At 44.5% G+C, this 23,999-nt stretch overlaps 2 protein-coding genes across 2 annotated transcripts; both read left to right on the forward strand.

Moving 5' to 3' along the window:
• Positions 1–7,427: 7,427 nt before the first annotated feature.
• Positions 7,428–15,552, forward strand: LOC147571460 (leucine-rich repeat-containing protein 37A2-like; the record flags this gene model as incomplete). The annotated part of the gene is given in 8 exon segments (XM_086696341.1): positions 7,428–7,844; positions 7,847–8,435; positions 8,438–8,742; positions 9,124–9,228; positions 13,406–13,455; positions 14,991–15,045; positions 15,125–15,267; positions 15,369–15,552. Coding segments are annotated over 7 exon segments (1,638 nt in total), but the record flags the coding sequence as incomplete, so codon positions are not given.
• Positions 15,553–20,289: 4,737 nt separating this feature from the next.
• On the forward strand, positions 20,290–23,603 carry LOC147571461 (lysozyme-like protein 6). The gene is made up of 4 exons (XM_086696351.1): positions 20,290–20,344; positions 20,500–20,658; positions 21,552–21,630; positions 22,936–23,603. Exons 1-4 carry the CDS (start codon positions 20,290–20,292, stop codon positions 23,003–23,005), a joined length of 363 nt encoding a protein of 120 aa, XP_086552477.1. The 3' UTR covers positions 23,006–23,603.
• Positions 23,604–23,999: the final 396 nt, after the last annotated feature.

Below are 23,999 nucleotides of genomic sequence, written 5' to 3' on the forward strand. Positions count from 1 at the left end.
CCAGGTCACGATCTCGCGGTCCGTGAGTTTGAGCCCCGCGTCGGGCTCTGCGCTGATGGCTCGGAGCCTGGAGCCTGTTTCCGATTCTGTGTCTCCCTCTCTCTCTGCCCCTCCCCCGTTCATGCTCTGTCTCTCTCTGTCCCAAAAATAATAAATAAACGTTAAAAAAAAAAAAACTTAAAAAAAAAAAAGTGGACACTGGGGAAGATGAATACTATATGAGCAACATCCCACATGTTGACATGTGTTTTCAGTTTCAGTCGGTACAAAATCGTTTTTAATATCCATTTTGACTTATTTGACCAATAGGGTTCCTTAGGAGTGTGTTGGTTAGTTTCTAAATATTTGGAGATTTTACAGATCTGTTAATTTGTTATTTAATTCCATTGTGGTCACAGAACAATATGTTGGATGACTGAAATCCTTTTAAATTTATTGAGGCTTGTTTTATAGCCAATGAATTCTGGTAATAGATGAGAATATGGTCTATTTTGATAAATATTATGTGCCCACTTGAAAAAAAATATGTAGTCTGCTGATTTGGTGTGGAGTATTCTTAAATGTCAACTAGGTCAAGTAGGTTGGTAGTATTTTTCAAGTCTGATGTATCATTACTCATTTTCTATATATTTTTTCTGTCAATTATTGAGAGAGGGATATTGAAATCTCCAACTATAATTGTGTACTTTTGTGTCTCTCTTTCCTATTCTCCTTAATATATTTGGAAGTTCTATTATCAGATACATAAATTTTTAAGTTATGTCTTTTCTATTAGTTGACATTTCTATCACAATGGAATAACCTCATTTATCCCTGGTAATATCTTCGCTTTGAAATTGACTTTGTCCTATAGTAAATATAGCCACTCAAGGTTTCGTTTGATTAGTGTTAGCAAAGCATAATTTCTTCCATATTTTTAACCTACTTATATCTTTGTATTGAAGATGAATCTTATAGACAGCATATAGTTGGCTTTTGCTTTTTTATCCAGTATGACAACTCTATCTTTTAATTAGGTGATTGCACCATTTATAGTTAATGTAATTATTTATAGGATTACATTTAAAGCTACTGTCTACTCTTTCTATGTATCCCATCTGTTCTTTGTTTCTTTTCTTTTTCTTTTTCTTCCTGCTCTTCGGTTGATTTAGTACGTTTTATTATTTTTTGGTGGGGGGATAAATAGTTACAACTCAGGTTTTGTTATTTTAGTAGCTGTTTAATGGTTTGTAGTGTTCATGTTTAACTTATCACAGTCTATCTTCAAATGATATGATATGATTTCATGAATAGTATAAGAACCTTACAATAAATAGTGTACTTCCATTGTTCCCCTCCTGACCTTTGTGCTATTGTTTTCATACGTTTTACTTTTAGCACACCATATTATTTTTTTTGTTTAAATAGTCAATTATCTTTTTTTATTTTTTATTTTTGAGAGAGACAGAGTGCAAGTGGGGGAGGGGCAGAGAGAGAGGGAGACACAGAATCTGAAGCAGGCTCCAGGCTCTGAGCTGTAGACACAGAGCCTGATGTGGGGCCTGAAATCACAGACTATGAGATCATGACCTGAGCTGAAGTCAGATGCTTAACTGACTGAGCCACCTGGGTGCCCCTCAATTATCTCTTTTATTGAAGTATATATAGATCATGTAATATTAAATTAGTTTCAGGTGTACAACACAGTGATCTTTTATATACATTATGAAATGCTCACCACAATAAGTATATTACAGTATTATTGACGATATTCCCTATGCTGTACTTTTCATCTGGTGACTTATTTATTTTATAACTGCAAGTTTGTACCTCTTAACCCTTTTCACTCATTTTGTCCATATCCCTAGTTTGTTCTCCATATTTACAAGTGTTTTCTCTTTTTTGTTGTTGTTTATTCATTCATTTGGTTTTTTGTTTATTTTTTGTTTATTTTTTACCTTGTTTTATATTTTATTTTTTATTTATTTATTTTTTTAATATATGAAATTTATTGTCAAATTGGTTTCCATACAACACCCAGTGCTCATCCCAAAAGGTGCCCTCCTCAATACCCATCACCCACCCTCCCCTCCCTCCCACCCCCCATCAACCCTCAGTTTGTTCTCAGTTTTTAACAGTCTCTTATGCTTTGGCTCTCTCCCACTCTAACCTCTTTTTTTTTTTTTTTCCTTCCCCTCCCCCATGGGTTTCTGTTAAGTTTCTCAGGATCCACATAAGAGTGAAATCATATGGTATCTGTCTTTCTCTGTATGGCTTATTTCACTTAGCATCACACTCTCCAGTTCCATCCACGTTGCTACAAAAGGCCATATTTCATTTTTTCTCATTGCCACGTAGTATTCCATTGTGTATATAAACCACAATTTCTTTATCCATTCATCAGTTGATGGACATTTAGGCTCTTTCCATCATTTGGCTATTGTTGAGAGTGCTGCTATAAACATTGGGGTACAAGTGCCCCTATGCATCAGTACTCCTGTATCCCTTGGATAAATTCCTAGCAGTGCTATTGCTGGGTCATAGGGTAGGTCTATTTTTAATTTTCTGAGGAACCTCCACACTGCTTTCCAGAGCGGCTGCACCAATTTGCATTCCCACCAACAGTGCAAGAGGGTTCCCATTTCTCCACATCCTCTCCAGCATCTACAGTCTCCCGATTTGTTCATTTTGGCCACTCTGACTGGCGTGAGGTGATATCTGAGTGTGGTTTTGATTTGTATTTCCCTGATAAGGAGCGACGTTGAACATCTTTTCATGTGCCTGTTGGCCATCCGGATGTCTTCTTTAGAGAAGTGTCTATTCATGTTTTCTGCCCATTTCTTCACTGGGTTATTTGCTTTTCGGGTGTGGAGTTTGGTGAGCTCTTTATAGATTTTGGATACTAGCCCTTTGTCCGATATGTCATTTGCAAATATCTTTTCCCATTCCGTTGGTTGCCTTTTAGTTTTGTTGGTTGTTTCCTTTGCTGTGCAGAAGCTTTTTATCTTCATAAGGTCCCAGTAATTCACTTTTGCTTTTAATTCCCTTGCCTTTGGGGATGTGTCGAGTAAGAGATTGCTACGGCTGAGGTCAGAGAGGTCTTTTCCTGCTTTCTCCTCTAAGGTTTTGATGGTTTCCTGTCTCCCATTCAGGTCCTTTATCCATTTTAAGTTTATTTTTGTGAATGGTGTGAGAAAGTGGTCTAGTTTCATTCTTCTGCATGTTGCTGTCCAGTTCTCCCAGCACCATTTGTTAAAGAGACTGTCTTTTTTCCATTGGATGTTCTTTCCTGCTTTGTCAAAGATGAGTTGGCCATACGTTTGTGGGTCTAGTTCTGGGGTTTCTATTCTATTCCATTGGTCTATGTGTCTGTTTTTGTGCCAATACCATGCTGTCTTGATGATGACAGCTTTGTAGTAGAGGCTAAAGTCTGGGATTGTGGTGCCTCCTGCTTTGGTCTTCTTCTTCAAAATTACTTTGGCTATTCGGGGCCTTTTGTGGTTCCATATGAATTTTAGGATTGCTTGTTCTAGTTTCGAGAAGAATGCTGGTGCAATTTTGATTGGGATTGCATTGAATGTGTAGATAGCTTTGGGTAGTATGGACATTTTGACAATATTTATTCTTCCAATCCATGAGCAGGGAATGTCTTTCCATTTCTTTAAATCTTCAATTACCTTCATAAGTTTCCTATAGTTTTCAGCATGCAGATCTTTTACATCTTTGGTTAGATTTATTCCTAGGTATTTTATGCTTCTTGCTGCAATTGTGAATGGGATCAGTTTCTTTATTTGTCTCTCTGTTGCTTCATTGTTAGTGTATAAGAATGCAACTGATTTCTGTACATTGATTTTGTATCCTGCAACTTTGCTGAATTCATGTATCAGTTCTAGCAGACTTTGGTGGAGTCTATCGGATTTTCCATGTATAATATCATGTCATCTGCAAAAAGCGAAAGCTTGACTTCATCTTTGCCAATTTTGATGCCTTTGATTTCCTTTTGTTGTCTGATTGCTGATGCTAGAACTTCCAGCACTATGTTAAACAACAGCGGTGAGAGTGGGCATCCCTGTCGTGTTCCTGATCTCAGGGAAAAAGCTCTAGTTTTTCCCCGTTGAGGATGATGTTAGCTGTGGGCTTTTCATAAATGGCTTTTATGATCTTTAAGTATGTTCCTTCCATCCCGACTGTCTCAAGGGTTTTTATTAAAAAAGGGTGCTGGATTTTGTCAAAGGCCTTTTCTGCATCGATTGACAGGATCATATGGTTCTTCTCTTTTTTTTTTTTTTGTTAATGTGATGTATCACGTTGATTGATTTGCGAGTGTTGAACCAGCCCTGCACCCCAGGAATGAATCCCACTTGGTCATGGTGAATAATTCTTTTTATATGCCGTTGAATTCGATTTGCCAGTATCTTATTGAGAATTTTTGCATCCATATTCATCAGGGATATTGGCCTGTAGTTCTCTTTTTTTACTGGGTCTCTGTCTGGTTTAGGAATCAAAGTAATACTGGCTTCATAGAATGAGTCTGGAAGTTTTCCTTCCCCTTCTATTTTTTGGAATAGCTTGAGAAGGATAGGTATTATCTCTGCTTTAAACGTCTGGTAGAACTCCCCTGGGAAGCCGTCTGGTCCTGGACTCTTATTTGTTGGGAGATTTTTGATAACCGATTCAATTTCTTTGCTGGTTATGGGTCTGCTCAAGCTTTCTATTTCCTCCTGATTGAGTTTTGGAAGAGTGTGGGTGTTTAGGAATTTGTCCATTTCTTCCAGGTTGCCCAATTTGTTGGCATATAATTTTTCATAGTATTCCCTGATAATTGTTTGTATCTCTGAGGGATTGGTTGTAATAATTCCATTTTCATTCATGATTTTATCTATTTGGGTCATCTCCCTTTTCTTTTTGAGAAGCCTGGCTAGAGGTTTGTCAATTTTGTTTATTTTTTCAAAAAACCAACTCTTGGTTTCGTTGATCTGCTCTACAGTTTTTTTAGACTCTCTATTGTTTATTTCTGCTCTGATCTTTATTATTTCTCTTCTTCTGCTGGGTTTAGGCTGCCTTCGCTGTTCTGCTTCTATTTCCTTTAGGTGTGCTGTTAGATTATGTATTTGGGATTTTTCTTGTTTCTTGAGATAGGCCTGGATTGCAATGTATTTTCCTCTCAGGACTGCCTTCGCTGCGTCCCAAAGCGTTTGGATTGTTGTATTTTCATTTTCGCTTGTTTCCATATATTTTTTACTTTCTTCTCTAATTGCCTGGCTGACCCACACATTCTTTAGTAGGGTGTTCTTTAACCTCCATGCTTTTGGAGGTTTTCCAGACTTTTTCCTGTGGTTGATTTCAAGCTTCATAGCATTGTGGTCTGAAAGTATGCATGGTATAATTTCAATTCTTGTAAACTTATGAAGGGCTGTTTTGTGACCCAGTATATGATCTATCTTGGAGAATGTTGCATGTGCACTCGAGAAGAAAGTATATTCTGTTGCTTTGGGATGCAGAGTTCTAAATAATCTGTCAAGTCCATCTGATCCAATGTCTCATTCAGGGCCCTTGTTTCTTTATTGACCGTGTGTCTAGATGATCTATCCATTTCTGTAAGTGGAGTGTTAAAGTTCCCTGCAATTACCACATTCTTATCAATAAGGTTGCTTATGTTTATGAGTAATTGTTTTATATATTTGGGGGCTCCGGTATTCGGCGCATAGACATTTATAATTGTTAGCTCTTCCTGATGGATAGACCCTGTAATTATTATATAATGCCCTTCTTCATCTCTTGTTACAGCCTTTAATTTAAAGTCTAGTTTGTCTGATACAAGTATGGCTACTCCAGCTTTCTTTTGGCTTCCAGTAGCATGATAAATAGTTCTCCATCCCCTCACTCTCAATCTAAAGGTGTCCTCAGGTCTAAAATGAGTCTCTTGTAGACAGCAAATAGATGGGTCTTGTTTTTTTATCCATTCTGATACCCTATGTCTTTTGGTTGGCGCATTTAATCCATTTACATTCAGTGTTATTATAGAAAGATACGGGTTTAGAGTCATTGTGATGTCTGTATGTTTTATGCTTGTAGCGATGTCTCTGGTACTTTGTCTCACAGGGTCCCCCTTAGGATCTCTTGTAGGGCTGGTTTAGTGGTGACAAATTCCTTCAGTTTTTGTTTGTTTGGGAAGACCTTTATCTCTCCTTCTATTCTAAATGACAGACTTGCTGGATAAAGGATTCTCGGCTGCATACTTTTTCTGTTTAGCACACTGAAGATCTCGTGCCAATTCTTTCTGGCCTGCCAAGTTTCAAAAGAGAGATCAGTCACGAGTCTTATAGGTCTCCCTTTATATGTGAGGGCACGTTTATCCCTTGCTGCTTTCAGAATTTTCTCTTTATCCTTGTATTTTGCCAGTTTCACTATGATATGTCGTGCAGAAGATCGATTCAAGTTACGTCTGAAGGGAGTTCTCTGTGCCTCTTGGATTTCAATGCCTTTTTCCTTCCCCAGTTCAGGGAAGTTCTCAGTTATAATTTCTTCAAGTACCCCTTCAGCACCTTTCCCTCTCTCTTCCTCCTCTGGGATACCAATTATGCGTATATTATTTCTTTTTAGTGTATCGCTCAGTTCTCTAATTTTCCCCTCATACTCCTGGATTTTTTTATCTCTCTTTCTCTCAGCTTCCTCTTTTTCCATAACTTTATCCTCTAGTTCACCTATTCTCTCCTCTGCCTCTTCAATCCGAGCTGTCGTCGTTTCCATTTTGTTTTGCATTTCGTTTAAAGCGCTTTTCAGCTCCTCGTGACTGTTCCTTAGTCCCTTGATCTCTGTAGCAAGAGATTCTCTGCTGTCCTCCATACTGTTTGCAAGCCCAGCGATTAATTTTATGACTATTATTCTAAATTCACTTTCTGTTATATTATTTAAATCCTTTTTGATCAGTTCATTAGCTGTTGTTATTTCCTGGAGATGCTTCTGAGGGGAATTCTTCCGCTTGGTCATTTTGGGTAGTCCCTGGAGTGGTGAGGACCTGCAGGGCGCTTCCCCTGTGCTGTGGTGTATAACTGGAGTTGGTGGGCGGGGCCGCAGTCCGACCTGATGTCTGCCCCCAGCCCACCGCTGGGGCCACAGTCAGACTGGTGTGTGCCTTCTCTTCTCCTCTCCTAGGGGCGGGATTCACTGTAGGGTGGCGTGGCCCATCTGGGCTACTTGCACACTGCCAGGCTTGTGATGCTGGGGATCTGGCGTATTAGCTGGGGTGGGTAGGCAACGTGGGTAGGCGTATTAGCTGGGGTGGGCAGGAGGGGCAGGCTTAGCTCGCTTCTCCTTAGGTGATCCACTTCAGGAGGGGCCCCTCTTCTGTGGGCCTCTCATCTGCGCTTGGCTCCGGAGACTCCGTTCTGCTAATCCTCTGGCGGCTTTCTGGGTTATTTAGGCAGGTGTAGGTGGAATCTAAGTGATTAGGTCCCAAGTTTAAATGTCAAATCTTTCCAAAGAAATTGGAAACTGCCCAACCGCAGGAGAAGAGCCTAGACGAGGTTGAGAGTGTGGGGAAAAAGTTCCTGAGAGTGAACAAGGTCATCAAGGGCCCAAAGGGCATACGGAAAAGGCACTTAAAAGAACTGAGACGTCAGAACATCCAGAGGAAACAGAACGCCCAGCCGTCTGTGGAGAACATGGCCAAGGAAAGAAGGCTCAGGAGACCATCCCCAGGGGAGCTTCACGTGGCGCACAGGCCCAGCAAATTAATGGGAAGCTCCTTCAATACAGAGCCTTCGTTCGTAGAGGAGCACAAGGCAGCGGTCTCTTCTTTCCTGAAGCAATACTCTTTGGGCAGGCCTTCTGCCACCCCCGCTCCAAAATCCCCACCTGACGTGAAAAAAAAAAATCAAAAGACTTCATGTACAGCGTTTTTGTTTTAGAAGATGCAAATGCTAGAGTTAGAAATATGAAGGCTTTCGGGCCAGCCTCACACCCCAGAAAAACACACCGCTTTCATAAAAGTCGCTCCCATGTGGTCCACAGAACACCCTAGGCCAAACTGAATCGAAAGTCCAGAAAGGAAAGTTCACTCAGTAATAGACAGCTGCTTGCAAAGAGGCCTCCATCCTCTGCAGTCAGGAGCCTCATAAATTCCCCTTCACGAGAGGATTTTTCATCTCCGGGAGAACTGAGTCCTCAGAAAAATCCTTTTCCAGAATTATTTGCTCCTTCAGGAACTTACAGAGAAAACACTACTGCAGAGAACGCTACTGCCCAAAATGTTTCTGACGAAAATATTTCTACAGGAAACACTACTGTGCCAGCACAAACCCTCCCTGAATTCACAAACCGTAAGAATCTTTCCACTGCTAATTCTACTGTTACTGCAGACAACTCTATGCCGACCGTTAAACAAACCAATGATACACAATGGGAATACCACAATGCGGGCACTGGCTTGCCCCCAAAAGCCACAGGCTTCACTGTGTCAAAGGTGATCTGTTTGAAATTCCGTTAAACCAGCAGCTACAGTCCCTCATCCCCAACAATGACGTGAGAAGCCTCATTTCTCATGTTATCCGGACTTTGAAAATGGACTGCTCCGAGACCCACATGCAGCTGGCCTGTGCCAAGCTCATCTCCAGAACAGGCCTCCTGATGAAGCTTCTCAGCGAGCAGCAAGAAGTAAAGGTGTCCAAGGCAGAGTGGGATACGGACCAATGGGAAAATGAGAACTATATCAGTGAGAGCACAGAAGTCCAGAGTGAACAGAGAGGGCAGGAGTCAAGGGAGGTGAGGATAAATCCCAAAATGTGGGGTCTCGACATTTAGGTGGTTTAGGACATGGACCCAAGCACAAGGACCAGGGGCTCCTAGTCCGGGTCTTGTCTTGGCCACATAATTTTGCCTAAGGCAGTGATCTGCCACTTTGCTCATTCAGGAAAGAGTGCCGCTGTTCCCAGAGTAGACAAAAAGAGGACCTAACATACAAGATACATAAATTCTTGAAGAAAATGCTAATGATTAAGATTACATATCACATTAGATTTGGTATATTCCTTAAGAACCTATAAGCGATTCATCGGAAAGAATGGGGTTTTAGAGTCGTTAAAGAATAGTTAACTTTCATCCTATCTCTGTTTTCTAAAAACATTGTTCTTTCCCTTTTTTTAGCTCACAAAAGAAGTTCCAGGCTATGGCTATAACAACAAACTCATCTTGGCAATATCTGTGACTGTAGTAGTGATGATTTTGATCATAGTTTTCTGTCTCATTGAGGTAAGGACAACAATTAATTCAGATTCCCAGACTATATTCCTTCTTTATAATAGATTCAGAACCCACAAACTGAAAATCAAAGCCACTTTCCCACCTATCACGACCTGATATCCCTCTTCAGTCTGGAGGAAGGAGATAGGCTTTGTCCTTTCATTGCAAAGTATATTCCAGGGATTTTAAAAGGAACCCCACTGCCGGGAGACATCTGTGGATTGTAACCAAGATAACAAGCCATTAGCTTGTTCTGAGACATTAGGTCTAAGAAGGCCACAGTTGACACGATAGTAAAATTTCTTCAACTCAAAAAAATTATGTCGATTCGATGCACTCACCAGTCATCCTCCTCCTACCACTGATTTCTTTCCTCGTTGGCTAAAATGGTGAGAGAGAAATAGTCTTCACCTTCATGGAGCTATCAGTCATCTCGGAAGAAAGGGCATGGCTTAGAGATAAAAGTGTCATCTTGTTGATTAATTAGATGTACCTACAGCTCTCTCCTCCACTTCGCAAGGCATTGTGTAGACAGGTTCAGTTAAAACCCTGCAGCTAAAATCCTGCATCAGGCTACTCAAAGCTTGTCATAATTACAGTTGCCTATTCCTGGAGCTTGCCTGTTTACCTTTTATTCAATTATGTATGAATTGAATATATATTCAATATATTTATTCAAATATACATATGCTTATTATATATATATGTATATGTATATATATATATGTATATATATATATATATATATATACATATATATATATTGCCATCTGTCATGGCAACCCTCCATTTCAGCCAAAGCAGCCCCCCACCATCCCCTAGTCAGACCATGCCCATTCCTACTTTTGTTGGTGACTTTGCCCACTTGAAATTCCTTTATTTCACTCTGCTGGTGGAAGTCCCATGAGCCTTCAAAAGCCAACTCGAGTTCATCTTTCTTCACAAAGCCTTCCCCGAATACTGTAATACTCCTGGACCTAGTCCTTCTGTGAGATTGTCACCATTTCTTAGGGTCTACAGTGACGCATTCCCCTCCCCTGATAACAAAAATATGCTAAACAGTTTGTTAAAAGGCAGCTCCTCAAGAGAGAAATATCAAGGTCATGGATCAGAGCAGAGATATGTAAGGCTTCCTGGTCTCTCAGACTCGAGTAAAGCCTGACTGGATGTATTAACTGCTAAGGAGAAACATGTCTGTCTTCTGGAGGGTTGGTCAGTAGTAAAGGCATAGAAATGGTGAGGAAGAGACCAACATGGGCAGTGCCCACCTAGCCTTGCCTAAGAGTAGAGATGGCACCTCAGGCAGCAGATGAGAGTCAGGCCCACCAGCCGGGCTGTGCCCGCGGGGCAGATGGATGGATCTAGCTACCTCAGTCCTTTCCATTAAACACTGGATTCAGCTAATTACTTTTCTTCCACTTCTCTTCTCACCAAATAGCCTTCTGATTATACTTCAGCGTGCCACAGAGGCCTGTCTCCACAGGAGGTAATGCCCAATCATGTAGACACAGATGCCCTATCTATGGAACGGATGTTTTCCTTATTGTCAAGTCTTGACCTGACATTCTGATTTTGATCAATCCTGTGACATTGGTGAGGTGATATTGCCTCCATGTAGAAAGAAGTGCGTTCTCTCTTGATGAGATCAGGGTCTGATTTCTCAGCCTAAGAGCCTAGGAACTAGCGTGGGGTCAGCTTACCATGACCTCTGGGAAGAGAAATCATTGGCCATTGTCCAGTCAGTACTCTGCATCTTGAGGTGGCCTGCAGCCTTTTGCTTTTGGGGAAGTTCTATAAACTCCTATTGCTGTTTTAAATTCCTATGTGGTTTAACCTTGTGTGTATATTTTTTTATGTGGTTTCATTATTTCCTCTCCCTACTTAGATGATACACTTTTTGAGGTCAGAGACCATGCAGTTTTTTTCCTGTAGTGGACAATAATGATGTTCAAAGGAAGAGATGAGGCATTGTGTCAATTTCACAAGGAGGAATAATGCAACCTAATATTTATGTGAAGTAGCCTACAGAGTCCAGCAATAGACAGATCCGTGGGTGACTAGGACTTTTGAAATGTTACCTTTTAGAGGCGCCTGGGTGGCTCAGTTGGTTAAGCGTCCTACTTTGGCTCAGGTCATAATTTCATGGTTCAGGAGTTCGAGCCCTGTGTTGGGCTCTGTGCTGACAGCTCAGAACCTGGAGCCTGCTCTGGATTCTGTGTGTGTCTCTCTCTCTCTTTGCCCCTCTCTCACTCTTACTCTCTCTCTCTGTCACTCTCAAAAATAAATAAACATTGAAATGTTACCTTTTAGTATTCAAATCAGTGGACGAAAATAAATAAGTGGTAGTAGAACAACTGCTTAATTATTTGGGAGGAAAATAACAACAGATCCCTATTTCTCACCTTAAAAAAACATATTTCAGTCAATGTAAAAAAAGAGAAACAAGAACCCGCCCAAGTATTAGAAGAAAATAGAATCAATACTTTTATGATCTTGTGGTGAGAAAAAGCTTTGTGACCTGATACCACATGCAGAAACATTTGATAGATTTGATCGTCTTGTCTGATTTATGCTTGGAATAAACCAGACATCTGATTTAATCCCCACAGTCCTGTGAGGATGATATCACCATCCTTCTTTCATACATAGAAGGGGATCAGCTTAAGGCCCCTGTGGCAAAACCCAAAGCAGAACCCAGCTGTGCCTGCAGTCAGCCTGTCTCCTATCCCACGGTTCCGTCTCCTTCACGATAAAAACACTGACAAATATTTGAAACATTGAAATTCAGTGAAAGCCCTTGAAAGGATGAATATATCTCATATGAAGAGAGTTTTATAAATCAACAGGAAGAGGACAAACAATCCAGGGGATCAAGGGGGCAAGGACTACGATGAACAGGAGGGTGTGGACAGTCCGTCACCATATCTGCCTCATGGCTTATGGGACATGGGTCTTGTTAACAAGGCCTTTTCGCCTCATGGTATAAAAACAGTCTCTGATATTTTCTTCTGTACTCTTATAATATTTGTTGTGATTTATTTATTTTTAATCTGTATGGAATCTGTGTGGTGTTTTGGTACGGTCGAGGTAGGGGATCTAACTTTTTTCCCTTACGTAAAGATCCAGTTACTTTAAAATCTTTTATTGAATGGTTCATTCTTTCTTCATGGATCTAAAATACTATTTTTATCTGGACTCTATTCTATCAATCTGGTTTTCTTTTCCTGTATCAGTATCACGCTACATACTTAACTGCAGTTGCTCCGTAAGAACGTATTTTAATGTCTGCTCTGTGATCTTCTTTTTCATACAGTTTGTAGCTATGCTTGCACATTTTCTCTACCAAATGTCAGCTGGCCAGTTTTTGTTTAAAAAACTGTCTTGGGATTTGAATGGGATTGCCTTGACTTTGTAGGTTAATTTGAAGGGAACTGACATCTTTACACTATTCTGGGAAAATAGTGTCTCACATCATGTATTCGTTTCTTCTTAATGTCCTTCAGAAGAGCTTTAGTGTTTTCATCTCATAGGTCTTACCCATTCTTTGCTAAGTTTATTCCTAGGTACTTTATGCCTTTTTATTGATCATTGTAAATGGGATAATTCTTCCGTTTTTTGATTAATTATTTATGGAACATAGGAAAGTCATTGAGGTTTACATGTTGATCTCTTGATTTTATATCTAGCCATCTTACTGAATTCTCATATTTCTTCCAATAAAATTTTAGTTGATTCTCTTGGGCCTTTTAGTTTGTCTGTAATTTCGTATGCAAATACGTCTTAGTTCTTCCTTTCCACCACTCCATTTTTTCCCAGTGCATCAGTTAGGACCTCCTCAACACCAATGAATAGAAGCAGTGATAACACACATCCTACTCTTGTCCTTGACTTTAAAACAGTGCTGCTGTTTAGGTTTCTGGTAGACACTTTTCTTTTCCTCCTCCCAAGAATTTTTATTAGGAATTATCTGTCGAATGTTATCTGAGACAGTCAGTAAAACGTATTACCAGCTGCACACAAGTTAGGTGTTATTGAAGAGTCAAAGGACTATTAAACAAATTCCTGTCCTAGGAAAAGTTATCCTCTCACTGGGTAGAGAAGACCTAAAATGCAAAGGAATGAATAAAGATTTGGAGGGAGTGGTTATTGTGATGGGTAACTGTGATCATGTTCTCTTCCAAAACAGATTTATTCTCATAGAGCAGCAGCCAAGGAAGGTAAAGAAGGAAGCTCAAGGTAAATATTAGTCTGGCAATCGTTACAGTAGAATTTTAGAACTAGATTTTCAAACTCATCTATTTCAATCCCCTTGTTTTACAGCCAGGAAATCACCAAAGGCAGAAAGAATACATATTTGGCCTAATGCTTTGCCTGGATCCAGCAAAGTTAGCTGCCCAGCCAAACCCGAGTTAGAATGGGACTGGCACAGAGCACCTGCTCACTAGACCTTTAAAGAAAGATCATGGGGGGATGGGGGTGGAAATGTTCAGACCCGTTGCTGCTGGCGGTGGGCATCGGGCCTGGCCACAGACCTTCTCAGAGGCTCTGGAGAAGGGATAGGGAGGGCCAAAAGTCGTGGGGTGAAGGGGCTAGTCTTCAAGCATGATGGAAGGTGGAATACATGAGTCCGTCTATAGAGGGAGGGGGAAACTTCCTTCTTCCTCCTTCTGGTTTTCGAGGCCCCGCTCTCCATTCCCTTTATCCAGACCCAATAGAATTTGAACTGGGAGAGACCTTAGATAATCATTTATCTCTTCCTTTTATAATAATGAGATGGAGAAGGAGAAAAGGAAGATGTCTTGCCGGACGGTTGTATCACTAGTACCACTAGAACCAGAAAGAAGATGGTTCCTTTCCAGTTGGGCACGTCTCTGACTACACTGTTCTTGGGCTGTGAACTGCATTTTATGTCACAACTCAGTGCACACATACCGTATAGACATAAGTCCCTTCTAAAACAAACTTACCATACACTCTGATTCTTTCTGTTCTGTTTGAGTTTATTATTTATTTGGGGGGGGGGAGCAGAGAGAGGGAGAGAGAGAGAGAGAGAGGGAGAGAGAATCCCAAGCAGGTTCTACACTATCAGCACAGAGCCAGACACAGGGCTCAATGTCACAATCTGTGAGATCATCACTTGAGGCAAAATCAAGACTTGGGCTGCTCACCTGACTGAGCCACCCAGGTACCCCCTATTCCGTTTGTATGCAAAAAGAGTATTTTGTGTTTTAGCGCTAGCCGTGTGTTTTAAGGTGATTTCACGACCCACTCCCTCATCTGCCTGCAGTGTGACAGTCAGTGAGCTAGATAACTGCTGGTTGGACTCAGGCATTCACTCGGTGCGATTCATCTCGTAAGGTAAAGCAGCTAGGAAAATGGAAAACCTCCCCACCCGCCAGCAAATGATGCCTGGGAGGCTAAGCCTGGCGGGGACGGATGTAAAATGCTTCTGGAGAGAGTTAGGTGCTTCTGCCGTGTGGTCACCCAGTTTGTTGACTGCACAAGGGCACTTGGCCAAGGGCCAGAAGGGGAGCAGGGTGAAAATCCTGCCTATACTTCATGTCAAGTTACATACAAAGGTCTCCCAGGGACACTGTGGGGCCATTATGGACAGACACAGGACAATTCTGAAAGCCCAGCATGTATGGAATTATTTCTGAGATCCCAGGTCTGTGTTGATTTTGCTTGCTAATAAGACTGGAGAAATACATTGTGAGAGGCATGGAAAATGGTACGAATCACTAATTGTCTGTGTGTGTGTTTCCTTCAAGGGGCTTCTTTGGATCTCTGCTGCGTAAGAGATGCTCAAAGGAAAGTGACAGTCAGGTAAATCTGAGGAGGATAAAGTACCGTGGCTGGAGAAGGCAGGGGAAACGGACCTAACATTGTCCTTTCTGTTTTCTAGGAGGGCTTTTTCTGGAGAAGGCGGCCACTTTGGCTTAGGGACATGTACAGACCTCTCAATGCCACACGCAAGAAAAACATGGCACAGAAGCTACACGACAAGGATTCTTCTCATTAAGATGAGATTTTCCACATGGAACTAGGGTACGTGATTGGGGAAGATTTTCTCTAAAATGAGGCAATTATGAAGAGTTGAATTGTTCCTTTCGAGAGTCAAAGCCTTGGCATTCTTCTCCTTTTCCCAGGGAGCCTGGCAAAGCCACAGCAGAGAAGGCCACAGATTCCACTACTGAAGAGCTGGGTGACGAGAGTGAGACACTATGTGAGGTTGTCACAGAGTGAACGCCGTCCTGCCTCAGGCCACCTACAAAGTTTACTTTCCGATACTCGCTTCTCAGCATTGCTTATAAAATACTTTTTCTTCTCATATTGAAATGTATAAATCCATAACCAATTCTAGCCACGTGGTAAGGAAGTAAAACGTAAACAGTTCAGAATTTATCTACAGACAACAGGGGCCACGGGCGAGAGAAGCAGGACTGAAGCCAGAGTCCCTCGTGGTAGCCAGGATTTCCGCAAGACACAAATGGGCAAAGTAGGGTGAATGGGGCGTCTTTCCCTCATTTCCCTGATACAGTCAGTCTCTGGAAACCGGACAACGTATCTTCAAGGGGCTTAGACTATTAAGTTCATTCACAGCTTATTCTGGTGCTCTCTCCCCTGGCTCACCAAATACCAGTTACTCACAACGCGCTTGACCCCCTGCCCGTAGAGGATCATCTCTCTCTGGCCCCTCCGTGAGGTCTTTGGGGTTGCCAGAGTATTTGGATCGCTGAGCCTACCTCCACTGTCGGGCTGAGGCCTGTCTGTCTTCCCAAGAGCTCAAACTCAGACACAAAATGTGTAGCGGGAAGTAGGGTGTTCCTCAACCTTACAAGCTAGTAGACAATTCCCATTGGGTTTTTGTGTTTGTTTTCTTTAAAAAAAAAAAAAGTCCCCACCCTCAGAGAGCTAGCAGGGAGATGCTGGAGGGTTAGAGTAAAGAATGTGTGAGAGCAGTAATCACCCAGGACTGCCCTGCTCAGGCCTTTATTTCAGAAAACTTATTGGTGGGGGCACTTCCTGTTCACCTGTACCACACTAGCCTCTGCTGACCCCACTGAGGGTCGGATGCGTGCGGCTGGGCTCTCTCCAGTTCAGCCCAGCACCGCACCTACCACTGCTTTCCTACCCAGCTCGGATCAGGGCTGCACGATTCCAAGAGATAATGCAGCACAACGTGCAGAAGACGCAAACATCCCTCCACTTCTGCAGAGGAGGGCGTTAACCAGTCACATTTGGGATGTTGGGAGGAGTCGGGGTGCCTGGGTGGCTCCGTCCGTTGAGCATCCGACTTTGGCTCAGGTCATGACCTCATGGTGTGGGAGTTTGAGCCCTGCATTGGGCTCTCTGCTGTCAGCACAGAGCCCACTTCAGATCCTCCGTCTCCCTTTCTCTCTGTCCCTCCCCCCAGCTCACACACTGTCTCTCAAAAATAGATAAACATTAAAAATAATGAAGTCATCTATACTTTCTGAGTAAATGAATGACAGATTTTAGAAAAAGGACGTCAGAGTCAAAATACAGTAGTGAATAAAAGAAATCCTGAACGAACAAGGTTTGATCATCTCTTTTCTTAATGTCTGTTTATTTTGAAAGAGAGCAAGGGGGGAGGGGCAGAGAGAGAGGGAGAGAAAGAGCCCCAAGCGGGCTCCGTGCTCAGTGTGGAACCCGATGCGAGGGACTCGATCTTACGACCGTGAGATCACAGCCTGAGCTGAAATCAAGAGTCGGATGCTTAACCGACTGAGCCACCCAGGCGCCCCTGACAATCTCTTTACATGCCCCCAAATAAATGCTGGTGGCTTAGCGATAGGTGATGGAATATGGCACCAACCGCTGGCCACCAACAGAGTCCCCCGAGGGGACAGTAGGACTGGGGCACAGCCCAGCAGATTTGGCAGGGTTGGTAGGAACGGTTCCAAGCGGAGTGATTGGCCCATCAGTGCCTCTTCGGCTCTATTAGTTTGCTGCTGCTGGGCAAGGACACCTGTTCTCCTGGTGCCTGCTCCCGTTCCCCCAGCGTTTTAGTGAGAATGGCCCCCAAGTGTCTGTGTCGGTGTGGTGACTTCAGTGAGCCAACAAATAACTGTGTTGAAAGCACAAGACTAGAGAGTAACAGTAATCGGAAGCAGCGGCAGCAGCTAGTTCACTATTTGCTTACTTGGTGTCAAGGCCTGGGTTGGGCGTGTTGCAGTCTTAATTTCGCCCAACAGTCCGTGAAAACATACTTTATTATCCCCATCTGGCAGATAAGGGGACAGGGCTTAAAGGATGTAGGTAACCTGTTCAGGTGCCCAAAGCCGCAAATCCAAAACTGCCAGGTAGGGGTTTAATCCAGGCCGGTTAACTCCAAAGCCTGCTGACGGTTATACTGCCCTGCTGCAGGGTGCAGGGGTACAGAGACGTCTAAGCCATGGTTACCATCAAAGAATCAATAATTAGAACGATGAGGATGGTGGCAGCTACTGTTTGTTGAGCACCTGCTTTGAGCCAGGCGCAGTACCAGGCCCTGTAGTCACTCTTAGGTCACAAGGGCAGAAACTCCTCATGCCAGCCCAAACTCCTTAATGAGCTGGGTGGAGCGGGGGCTGGTGGTGACTTTTTGAATAAGAGAGGTGGACACAGAGACAGAGCTGACGAGAAACCAAGAAGACCCATCTGTGCATCGTTGGGCTTCCCAAAGTGTGGGCCGGGATTCCAGGCAACTCCATTCTCCTGTTTTGGAATATTTCCATTAGCGCAAATGTGGTTCATAGAGTGAAGCTTAGACAATGTTGTTTCTATAACACTACCTCAAATTTGCACAATACTTATTAGTCTCAAATGCTACCCTGCCATATTTCTTTTAATTTTTTTTTTTAATTTTTTTTTCAACGTTTATTTATTTTTGGGACAGAGAGAGACAGAGCATGAACGGGGGAGGGGCAGAGAGAGGGAGACACAGAATCGGAAACAGGCTCCAGGCTCTGAGCCATCAGCCCAGAGCCCGACGCGGGGCTCGAACTCACGGACCGCGAGATCGTGACCTGGCTGAAGTCGGACGCCCAACCGACTGCGCCACCCAGGCGCCCCTCTTTTAATTTTTTTAATGTTTATTTTTGAGAGAAAGAGAGAGAGCGCGTGCGGGCAGAGAGAGAGGGAGACACAGAATGTGAAGCAGGCTCCAGGCTCTGAGCTGTCAGCACAGAGCCCGATGCGGGGCTCGAACCCATGAACCACGAGATTATGACCCTCTCTGCCACTCCTCCACTCGCACTCTATGTCTCTGTCTCTTGCTCTCTCCAAAATAAACATTTAAAAAAATTTTTTTAAAACAACAATAAGCATTTATTCCTCAAAAAACATCTTTTTTAATGTTTATTTTGAAGAGAGAACAAGAGAGAGAGTACAAGCAGGGGAGGGGCAGAGAGGGAGACATAGGATCTGAAGCAGGCTCCAGGCTCTGAGCTGTCAGCACAGAGCCCAATGCGGGGCCCGAAGCCATGAATGGTGAGACCATGACCTGAGCCAAAGTCAGACGCTCAACCAACTGAGCCACCCAGGCTCCCCATTCCTCAAAAGTTTTGAGTCAAAATTTCGGGAATAGCTTGGGCACTTCTGCCCCTGGGTCTTTGGTGAGATTCTCAAGATACCACAGGGCTGCAGTCACCTGAAGGCTTGACTGAGTCGGAAGGGTCCACTTCCAAGGTGGTTCACTCACTTAACATGGCTGTCAAGGGGGTTGGAGGGAGGCCTCAGATCCTTGCCATATGAGCCTGCCCACATGCTGTTTGACTGAATGTCCTCACAGCATGATGGCTGGGTACCTCCAGAGTGAGTGAGCTGAGAAAGAGAGACAGAAATGACAGAAGGTAGCCTTCCTATGACCTCACCTCAGACGGCACAGAGCAGCATTTAGCAGTGACTTAGTCACTAAATCCAGTTCCCATTCAAGGGGTGGGAATTTAGACCCCACCTTTTAAAGAGAGAAGAGTCGGGGTGCCTGGGTGGCTCAGTTGGTTAAGCGTCTGGCTTCAACTCAGGTCACGATCTCGCGGTCCATGAGTTCGAGCCCTGCGTCAGGCTCTGGGCTGATGGCTCAGAGCCTGGAGCCTGCTTCGGATTCTGTGTCGCCCTCTCTCTCTGCCCCTCCCCCATTCATGCTCTGTCTCTGTCTCAAAAATAAATAAACGTTAAAAAAAAAATAAAAATAAAGAGAGAAGAGTCAAAGAATTTGTGAACATATTTTATTTTTTTCCAGCACTCATTCAGTAGATCTTTTTTTTTTCAATATATGAAATTTATTGTCAAATTGGTTTCCATACAACACCCAGTGCTCATCCCAAAAGGTGCCCTCCTCGATACCCATCACCCACCCTCCCCTCCCTCCCATTCCTCTTCTGCTCCTGGTCACCCCCTATGTGTCCATCTTTCCATCATTCATCTTTCGAAGCCAAGTTCAAACAGCAGCCCTCCCCGAGAAGCCCCTCCCAACATTCTATATTCCTTCCACAATTATTAACTGAGCACTTACTATGTACCGGGAACTGTTTTAGGGGCTGGGGACAGAGACATCAACAAAGCCCCTTCCTTCACAGTGTTCGCATTCTAGGGGGAGAGGCGAGTCCCAAACACACACACAAACATATGAAGCACTTCCTGGTGGTGATAAATGTTATGCAGCAGAATAAAGCCAGGGGAGTGAGAGGTAACCTTGTCCTTGAAGGGGAAGTCAAGGAATACCTCTCTGAGGCGGTGACATTGAGCAGCACTGAATGAGGCAAAGGACCGGGTCACCCAAATGTCCGGGGAAGAGCATTCCAGGCAGAGGGAGCAGGCAGTGCAAAGGCTTCGTCCTCCTCCATGGTGGGGCTAGCTTCCTTCTGCCCAGATTTTGCACACACCTGTCTTGTGCTGTCCTTCTCGTTTTATCTTGTCTTACGGTCCTTTAAGGTGTGCGTCTTCATTCTTGTACTATAGGCCCTCTGAAGGCACCAGCTGCCTTTGACCCAGCTAAATGTCCCTCACTGGGTTTTGCACGGGTCACGGCACACAGCAGGCGATCATCAAGTGCAGGAGACGCGGATGGACAGCGGGATGATGAGCGGTTGTACTGAGGGCCAGGTGGATGGACCGAAGGGCGAGGGGAGAAGCTAATGGGTGCTTCCAGCCAGCTTGCCCCATCTAGCCTCTTAGGCCTTGTTCCTTTCTTCTGCTTCCCCGTCTCCCTTTCTCCTCCGTATCCTTTGTCCCTCAGTTCAGAGCCCTCTAAAAACTTCTTCTCCCTGTTCTAAGGGCTGTGCCTGGCTTTTGTGGAGAGCAACTGCAACCTATCAAAGGTAAATGAAAATGCAGACGGCAGCTTCGACTATGGCATCTTCCAGATCAACAGCCACTACTGGCGCAGTGACTACAAGAGTCACTCGGAAAACATGTGCCACGAGGACTGCAAAGGTCTGGCCGGGGTCTCAGGGTGGGAGAGGTGAGAGGATGAGTGGGGTCTACTCTCAGGACTTCTCTTCCCACTCCAAGCCTGGGAATGCACCCAGAGGGATGGCCCGAGGAGTCCAGGAATGCCTTTGCTGAGCAGAGGATTAGACTAGTGGCTACGATGCCCCTCCGGTTAGGAGATTCTCCGGGGTGCAGGCTCCCGAAAGGCTCTGCACACCCAGTAGCAGAGGACAGCAGCGGCCAACCTTTATCGAGAGTGTGTTCTATACTAAGCACTTCCCATGCCAGCTTCTCACGCGGTGGAAACTATTATGATCCCCGCTTCACAGACGAGCAAACTGAGGCTCATAGAACCAGTGCTGAATGCCAGACTGGTGGCCCTGAAGGCTCAGCTCTAACCATCAAGTGCTGACTTTGTTTGGTTAAAGGCCTGGTTGATTGGAGGCCAAGGACAAACTCCCCACCTCAGAGCCACTCCTGGAGGCTCCACAGGTCCATGACTTTGCCCCTTACTCCCTCTTTGGTACTCTGATCGACATCCCTGCACTCTTCACCTGAAGAGCCTCTCTCATTAGGCAAGGTTTACCTTGGCCTCTGTGCTGCCTGTTTTGACATTTCCTTTCCCTAGAAACCCTCAAACGTGGCGTGAACCAGCATGTACCCTAGCTAGGATGTGTGGTGGTAAACATACATTTACTCCTGCCCCTCCTGCCCCCACCCCTAGCCACTCTTGACCTCTAGCAGCCATTGTAGGGATATCTCAGTGGGCCTCTGGGAGGGAGCCCTTGCCTAATCTGGAAGGACTCAGCCCCTGGGGGGCAGGGAGAGCCAGTGTCTGCCTCAGTCTCTGGGACTGTCCTCTGTGTTCTCACGGGTATTCTCTGTCTCCCCTTCAGAACTGCTGAGCCCCGATCTTCTCTCAACCATCAACTGTGTGAAAAAGATTGTGTCTGGACCAGGGGGAATGAAGAACTGGTGAGGAGGTCACTGTGGGACTAAGTTAGCAGGCAGAGCCCCAAGAAGGATGTAGTGACAGGAGGGGACAGGAGGCAAGGACTCGACCCCTTCTAACCATCTAGAAAAACGTGGGAGAGCGGCGGGGCTCGGAAATGGGACTTATAAGACTTGGGATCTGGGTCTTTCTCTGATGTTGTATTAAAACCGTTTTGGACACAGTAGCAAAGCAACTTGAGTTAGCTGAGCGAGATGGCTTCGGAGGGGACAAGGTGTCTCACCGAGCTTACCCAAGGGGTCTCTTCTCGGGAAGAGAACGGAGGCGGAGCTGGGAACTGTCAGTGTGGCTTTCCTGACAAGTTTCTGCCTCCTCGTGTATTTCCTTCACTACTTTCTTTGTAGAGCAGTATATTCTGCTCCACATTCCAGAGGACAGATCGTGGCTGCCCCCAAGCTAACGGGCTAATGTTCTGAGCAGTCAGGGAGGCTGGCTAGTCTCAGCCCCGGAGTCCAAGGGGCTGGGATAGAGAATCTGATTGGCTCAGCTTGGACCCATCATCCCCGAGTGGTTCAATGAGCTGTAAGTGTGGGAGCAGTTAAGCAGTACCATCATGCTGGCCACGGGTGGGGGATGGGGCTGGCCCTCTCCATAATTCGCAGCAACATTTTCTATAAAAGGTGCGTAGCTCCTCAGCTGAGCAAATACCCCCAAAGCTGTCAGCTTCCCAATGGTAGACAGTGCAATGGTTGCTTCACTTTTCTGAGCTTCAGATTGGAGATAGATGATAGATAGATAGATAGATAGATAGATAGATAGATAGATAGATAAGTTGCCTCTACAGGTGCCTGTGAGGATGGAGGGGGTTAAGTGCCTTGTCTACTCTAGGAACACCATGCGGAAGAGACGCTGACGGCTATTAGGGATGACCCTCTCTGGAGGGAGAGTCGATAGTTGCCCCTGAGATTGACGGATTGGTTATGTATGTACGTATGTATGTATGTATGTATGTATGTATGTATTTATCTTTCTGTGTGTTTAGTGACTCTCAGCCTTGTAAAATGGTGCGCTCCCCCTTCGGGGCCAGAGGAGGATTTGAAAACATGGGAGCATACTGGACGGGGGGAGGAGCCAAACACCACAGAGAAGAGAAATTTAAAGGAAGGCTCAGAGGGGCCACAGGGGGACAGACCAGAGAGCGAACAATGAAGGGGGTTCTGTGCATTGCCGTGCTGTGCTGTGCTGTGCGTTCACTAAGTGCTGGGTCATGGATGTGGAGAAGGAGCTACTAAGTAGGAAGCAAGAACCCAGCCTTCTTCTCTCCACAGGGTGGCATGGAGGTTGCACTGTGCGGGCAGGCCACTCTCCTACTGGATGACGGGGTGTCACAAGGAATGAGACAGGCGTGGAGCCATTCCAGCGTTCCTCTTCTCGCCTGGGGATCCTTCATGCCTTCTTCCTCTTGCCTCCACTTCACGTTATTTTCTTTCCTTCCCATGTTCAAAAAGGACTGACCAGAGCCCCAGGAATAAATGGTTTTCTAGGGCTTTCTCCTTGTACCCATCCAGGCCCAGGCCCCTGGTTCCTGACTGTCATTCGCAAACCAAGAGAGGACCACAGTGAAGAAGTTGTTATATCTGGGGAATTGTTAAAGCATTCCTTGTGCAAAGAATGTGTTGATTTATTCATTTTTAATTCCAGATATCTTCGAGTACCTAGTATGGCAGGAGGGTGGTAGGTACTAGAAGAAGCAAGGTAAATCATAACTATTGTTCTTGAGGTGTTCACCATCTGCCTGGAGAGGCAGAGACATACACGAATACTGGCTACAGCGAATGAGTGGATACATACAATGAATACATGGTGCTGATGTGGAGTTGAACCTGCAAAATGACAACGCAAAGACAGAAAAGGGGCAGTTGGAGGAATGTTCTACCCATGGCTACAATCGGAACTGCCTGAATAAACTGTCCCACCTGGGCCACTGCTGTCCCTACTTCTGAGCCTTAACTACTTCAGCTCTGAAGTGAGAGATTTGACATTTGAGTGGTTCCCAGACTTTTGGATTTCACAGACCTTTCTCAAAGGTTACTTTGTTTGGCCTCACAAAGGAAACACTATGGGACAAGGGTTTCTGAGGAGGCAGAGGCCTCCGGGTGCTGCCAGACCTCTGTGGCGTCTGCCTTTCCCTGTTCGGGAGCCACCACTGAAAGCTGCTTGTAGTAGACACTGTGGGGCCCCTCCAGCTGCTGTTAGGGCTGCTGATAATGGCTCACAGCTGCCCCTTCCTTGGAATTATCTTCAGCTGACAGGAGCCGTCTTGCCCTCAGACCTTGGCCAATGACTGGTGGACAAAGGTTACACAAGACCATTCCCTTTGCCTCCGGGTGGA

This window comes from Puma concolor, unplaced genomic scaffold (genome assembly GCF_028749965.1).
Source record: "Puma concolor isolate L17-30 unplaced genomic scaffold, mPumCon1.1.hap2 unalloc_scaffold_26, whole genome shotgun sequence".
NCBI lineage: Eukaryota > Metazoa > Chordata > Mammalia > Carnivora > Felidae > Puma > Puma concolor.

Excerpts from the sequence above, each read along its gene's own strand:
- LOC147571461 (XM_086696351.1), top strand. The coding sequence starts at position 20,290 with ATGGACAGCGGGATGATGAGCGGTTGTACTGAGGGCCAGGTGGATGGA. Across the intron at positions 20,345-20,499 it reads CCAGGTGGATGGACCGAAGG|GGCTGTGCCTGGCTTTTGTG; the intron begins GCGAGGGGAGAA and ends CCCTGTTCTAAG. Across the intron at positions 21,631-22,935 it reads CCAGGGGGAATGAAGAACTG|GGTGGCATGGAGGTTGCACT; the intron begins GTGAGGAGGTCA and ends TTCTCTCCACAG.